At 23.6% G+C, this 5,170-nt stretch overlaps 1 protein-coding gene across 2 annotated transcripts in view; it reads left to right on the top strand.

Annotated features, from left to right (window-relative positions):
• Positions 1-5,170, top strand: part of LOC108550352 (uncharacterized) — a 27,585-nt gene that overhangs the window by 4,428 nt on the left and 17,987 nt on the right. For both annotated transcript variants that reach the window (XM_017904081.1, XM_017904083.1), the window contains exons 3-10: positions 250-396; positions 482-601; positions 817-967; positions 2,963-3,092; positions 3,532-3,685; positions 3,810-3,998; positions 4,081-4,197; positions 4,290-5,164. In XM_017904081.1, the coding sequence (XP_017759570.1) occupies positions 250-396; positions 482-601; positions 817-967; positions 2,963-3,092; positions 3,532-3,685; positions 3,810-3,998; positions 4,081-4,197; positions 4,290-5,164 (1,883 nt within the window). The remainder of the gene's footprint in view (positions 1-249; positions 397-481; positions 602-816; positions 968-2,962; positions 3,093-3,531; positions 3,686-3,809; positions 3,999-4,080; positions 4,198-4,289; positions 5,165-5,170) is intronic.

Raw genomic sequence — 5,170 nt, 5'->3', positions numbered from 1 at the left:
ATCTCAAAATATTTCAGTTATATTTAGTATTATATATATTATAATATGTTACTTTTTATTTTCGGATAATGTATAATTATATTTTAAATAGATAAAAAACAAAATATTTTAGATGCATGAAAAATATATTGTAAACAGACACATATCACATACATTATGAAAATATACTTAGTATATATTAGTATTTGATAATGTTTTTTATTATAAAATAAGTATAATTATTTAATGATAATAATAATTTCTATACAGAATTTAGAAACATTTGAATTACGAAATGAACAATTAGATTTAAAAGGGCAGACATTGGATGTTAATCATGCAGAACCATTGGAGGAAATTTTCAAAAGAGTTCAATTTAATAAAATTAATTTAGAAGCTACATCTTTGAATGATGAGGTATTTTCTTTACTTTAAGATTTTATAAAAAAAAATATTTTTTCTTTAATGTTGTTTAACATCATTCATTATTTTTATATTGTAGAGTTCTGTGATATTATTTGATATGTTAGAATATTATGAATCTGCAAAACACTTGAATATTTCATCTAATCAAGGCATTGGAATTCATGGTTGGGAAGCATGTGCGAATATGATAAGAAAGGTATACATAATATGTATTCTTTCATTATACAAAATATTTGTATAGTTATTAATATATAGTATAGTAATAGTTTTAAATATGTTCTTTTTTATTGTTTCGTTAATTATTGTATATAGGATGATTGCAAAAAAAATTAGAAATGACATAAAATATGTGTGTTAAAATTTAGCTTTATATTTTTCAATACATAATTAATGCAATCATTATTTGTCTAGACCCAATGTTTAGAACATCTTGAAGCTAAGGATGTAATTCTTGATGAACAATACATGAATATCTTAAATCGTGCATTACGATTAGTCTGCCATCTACATGTGCTTAAATTAGAAAATTGTGGACTTTCAGGAAGATCTATCGTCACACTAGGTATTTATAGTGCAATACAGTTTGTTAACTGTATCTTTTTCCATTTATTTATTTTAAAATAATTGAAATTTAATTTATTGTCATGTTTTAGTTCTCATAAAAATTATTAGTTAAGGTCCACAAATCATTAAGTACATAACATAAATATTTACGTATAACAAGAGCTAGAATAATTTCAACATTTTTATGGTAGTTGGAAACATATTATGATTACTTTCATTTTTATTTCTACATTTTATTTTGCAATTAATTAATATTTGTGCTGTATTATAATCTGCGTATTTTTTTCCCCCCTTGTTTCTTTTCTTTCTTTTAAATCATGTAAGATAGATTGTAGAAGTGATTTAGTTAATGTGTATTTGGTAAATGTATATACTAAAATTAATATAGAATCTATTTAATACAAAAGTTTTAATATTTAATTATATTTAAGCAGAAATAAGAAATATGAAATAAGATTGTCTCCTGAATCTTACATTCCTTTTCTCAATTTTGTAGTATATTTATTTATTAATATTTATTTTACTTCTATCTGTTTTGTTCTGGTATAACATTGTCTAAAGTAAATAAATAATTATATTTAAGAACATTAAAACTGTTGAAATTATTCAAATGGTTTAGTTTAAAATCTTATTGTAGACAATTTGTGAAATTCCATTGAAAATATCATGAGATATTTAAGTATTTTATGTAAAAACAATTTCATTTTCTTTCCCTGCATTACTTTATATATAGCTATTAGGTATATTGCTTCTATTTATTATAATAAATTATAGAAACAATTAATTATATTAATTCCATTTTATATTTTTATAGTATTTGACATAGTGATATATTTAACATAGTATTTGGCTTAATCATTTATGTTGTACATTGAAAATGCATGTCACCATCTAACTATTTCATGAAATTAATTACTTTTGTAAATGAAAATAGTAGTAATAATTATTTTATTACTATGTAATGAACCATTGAAATGTTATATTGAAACTTATTGTTAAATTTAAAAACTTAAAGTGTCTTAATAAAATGTATGAACAAAAAAGGTTAATAGTTTGACTTAGTTCTAGAATATTATTTTATATATTTAATAATTAAATTATTGGTAAGTATACTCATATTTTTTTGTTTTAGATATTGAGCATTAAGTATTAAATTTTTAGTATTTTAATAGCTGTATAATTAATACAATATTTTAATTCTAATGTAAGAAATAATTTGAAGTAATATAAAATTTAATCTTTTGTAAACTATAATGAATACTGTCTAATTAAGAAATTATATGTATAAAAATTGGACTTTAATAATAAGTGTTCAATTAGTATTTATACAAAATATAATCCAAATAAAATATAATTTATGATAATAGTAAATATATTTTTAATATAATTAGCAATACAGTTGTACATATATAACAAAATAAATGAACTAAAAAAACACATTTATCAAGAAATAATTTTAAATGATGTAACAATTCAATGTATTTGATTACTGCCTTTTAATTAACTTGTATATATTATATATTAAACATTTAATTATAATAATATCTTCTTTAATGGAATTTTATACATTTCCAATGTATTTTTAATTTTGAAGATAACTTTATAAAATAACTTTATAAAATATTATATCTTTATGTTGTGTTAATGATACTATATATATAATATTTCTATATTATTCAACATTATTTATTTAACTATAATAGTCTATTTTGGGTATTTTGTTTTACTTTATATAATATTTTAATTTCATTAAGTACTTAATGAACGATTGAGAGATGTTGAGAAAGAAAAATGTTTTTATATTGTTATTGTCAAATAGCATTAATATGAAAAATCATGGATATTATATACATTTTTAAAGTTTCATTCTATAATTTTAATCATAAAATAAGCTAAGACCATAATATATACTTAAAAATATATTTTATCTACTTAAAAAGGATCTAGAACAGAAGCTTTTAATAATATAAGAATAACATACTCTTTTTAATAGTTGCAGCATTAAAAATGAATACTGGAATAAGAGAACTTTACTTAGCTGATAATGGGCTGGATCTATATGATGCGATACAGCTTGGTTCTCTTCTTAGATTAAATAATCATATACAATTACTTGATATTAGGTATGTAGCAATAGAAACAGAGAGAGAATAATCTAATTTTTCTATTGTGTTAATTAATATTTTCATTAGTTGTGCAGAAATTCTATATATTTTTAATAAATCTAGTTAGAAATTAATTCACATATTTTAAACAGTTACTGTGTTGTTAAAGCTCATAACAATTCTACTTCATTTTTTCTTTAAAAGATATCTTTCTCTTTTTAGTCACAGTTAGTTCTATTAGACCCTTTAAGCTCATATTCATTGTATGTGTCTATGGTTATATACATCATGTATACTGTAGATATAGTTGAATTATATAGATCTAAACACAATAGTAGAGTTTATAAAAGAAAAATATATAGAATGTCATACTTTTACTATAAAATTGTTTATAGTAAATAATACAATTTTTTAAATAAAAAATTTTTGTATTATAAAAATACAACATTTTTTTCAGTAATAATGTCATTCAAGATGATGGTGTACGTGATATCCTAGAAGGTCTCATCAGTCAAATAAACGAGGACAAAGATGGTAAAGGTTTAAACATATTAGTATTATGGAATAACCAACTGACAAAAAAATCATCTCCCTATTTCGCACGTATTATAGTATGTAATTTTATTTATCATTATAATTATGCATGTGTAAAGTTTCTATACATTTACTATTAGTACTTTGTATATAATATCTATATACAACATGTATCTATATTAATATTGTTTATATACATAGGCATTATCTAAAACATTAGAAATGTTGAACATTGGAAAGAATATGTTCACTGATGAATTGTTATTTGTTGTAAAAGATGCATTGAAAAAAAATCGTATTTTGTTACAATTGGGAATACAATCAACTGAACTTACATGTGATGGAATTGTTACATTATCTGAAATTATTGAAATAAATCAGGTTTTACAAGTAAATATTAAAAGTCTTAAAATTTTAGGAAAAGATGTAAATTATATTATTTAAATCCATATCTATTTTTTGTTTGTTTTAGAGGATAGATTTACGAAATAATAGCATAGGAATGACTGGAATGACAGCTCTCAGTTCTGCTATGAAAAAAAATAGAAATATTACTAAAATAGATTTGGATGATAAACCTGACATAATAGTAAGTAAACAAGTCTTACTGTATTATTTCATCAGTGAAACATTGTAAAACATTACATTATTATTGTTCTTTTTGTTTTATGTTAATAATAGGATGATCTAAGCCAGAACTTGCGTCAATACACGCAGCTTGTAGCTGAAATTCGAAGCTGTTGTTTGAAAAACAAGCAAAATCGAACATTAGAAGAAAATAGCGAAGGTTTTGAAAATTCATATCATAGCAGATTTTGTAGTACAACCTCCCGTAAAATTTCGCTCACTTGTCAAACATTACCATGTTCTTTATCATCCATGATTTCAATACAAAAAGATGAATCTGGACGATCAATGCTTGAACCGAAACGTATTAATGGAGGTCGTCTTCGTTCCCCAGCCCCTAGTCCTGCTTCCTCACCTATAGCCAGTCCAATACTAAGTCCCTCACGAAGTCGGTTTGTGGTGTCCCGAGTTCCAGAAACGTTACGTTCTACAGATTCCTCAGTATCTTCGTCATCAGTTGTTCTTTCATCCCTTGGATCATCACCTACCTGTGTCACTTCTGCAAGTGGGTCATCTAGATTTCGTGTTTCAGTTGTTGAATCAGCAAATATCGTATCGTTACCTAAACCTGTTATTACTACTACGGAGGCTGATGTCACAATTGATTTAAGTTCGAAAGTTAATATTACAGATTCGACTGATTCAGATGACTCTGATAACGTATTTGTATCTGAATCAGAAATGAATAATGATCAAACTATCGAAAATTTGCAAAGTACTTCGAACAACTTATCTCATCTAGTTTTAAATATGGTAGAAGAAACTTATACACCAACAATATCTGGATGTTCTAATATAGAAGAATTAAATACAAATAAATTTTTCATTAAAGCAAATGTTAGCACTCAGTCCAATGATAATGTAAGTTCTATTACTTTAGAACGCAAAGGAAATAGTGATGTACGAGACAATCAAATTATTTCAACCCGATCGGA

This window comes from Eufriesea mexicana, unplaced genomic scaffold (assembly GCF_001483705.2).
Source record: "Eufriesea mexicana isolate 0111107269 unplaced genomic scaffold, ASM148370v2 scaffold2646, whole genome shotgun sequence".
NCBI lineage: Eukaryota > Metazoa > Arthropoda > Insecta > Hymenoptera > Apidae > Eufriesea > Eufriesea mexicana.
The sequence above is the reverse complement of the archived record's forward strand: the minus strand, read 5'-3'. Positions and strand labels throughout refer to the sequence as shown.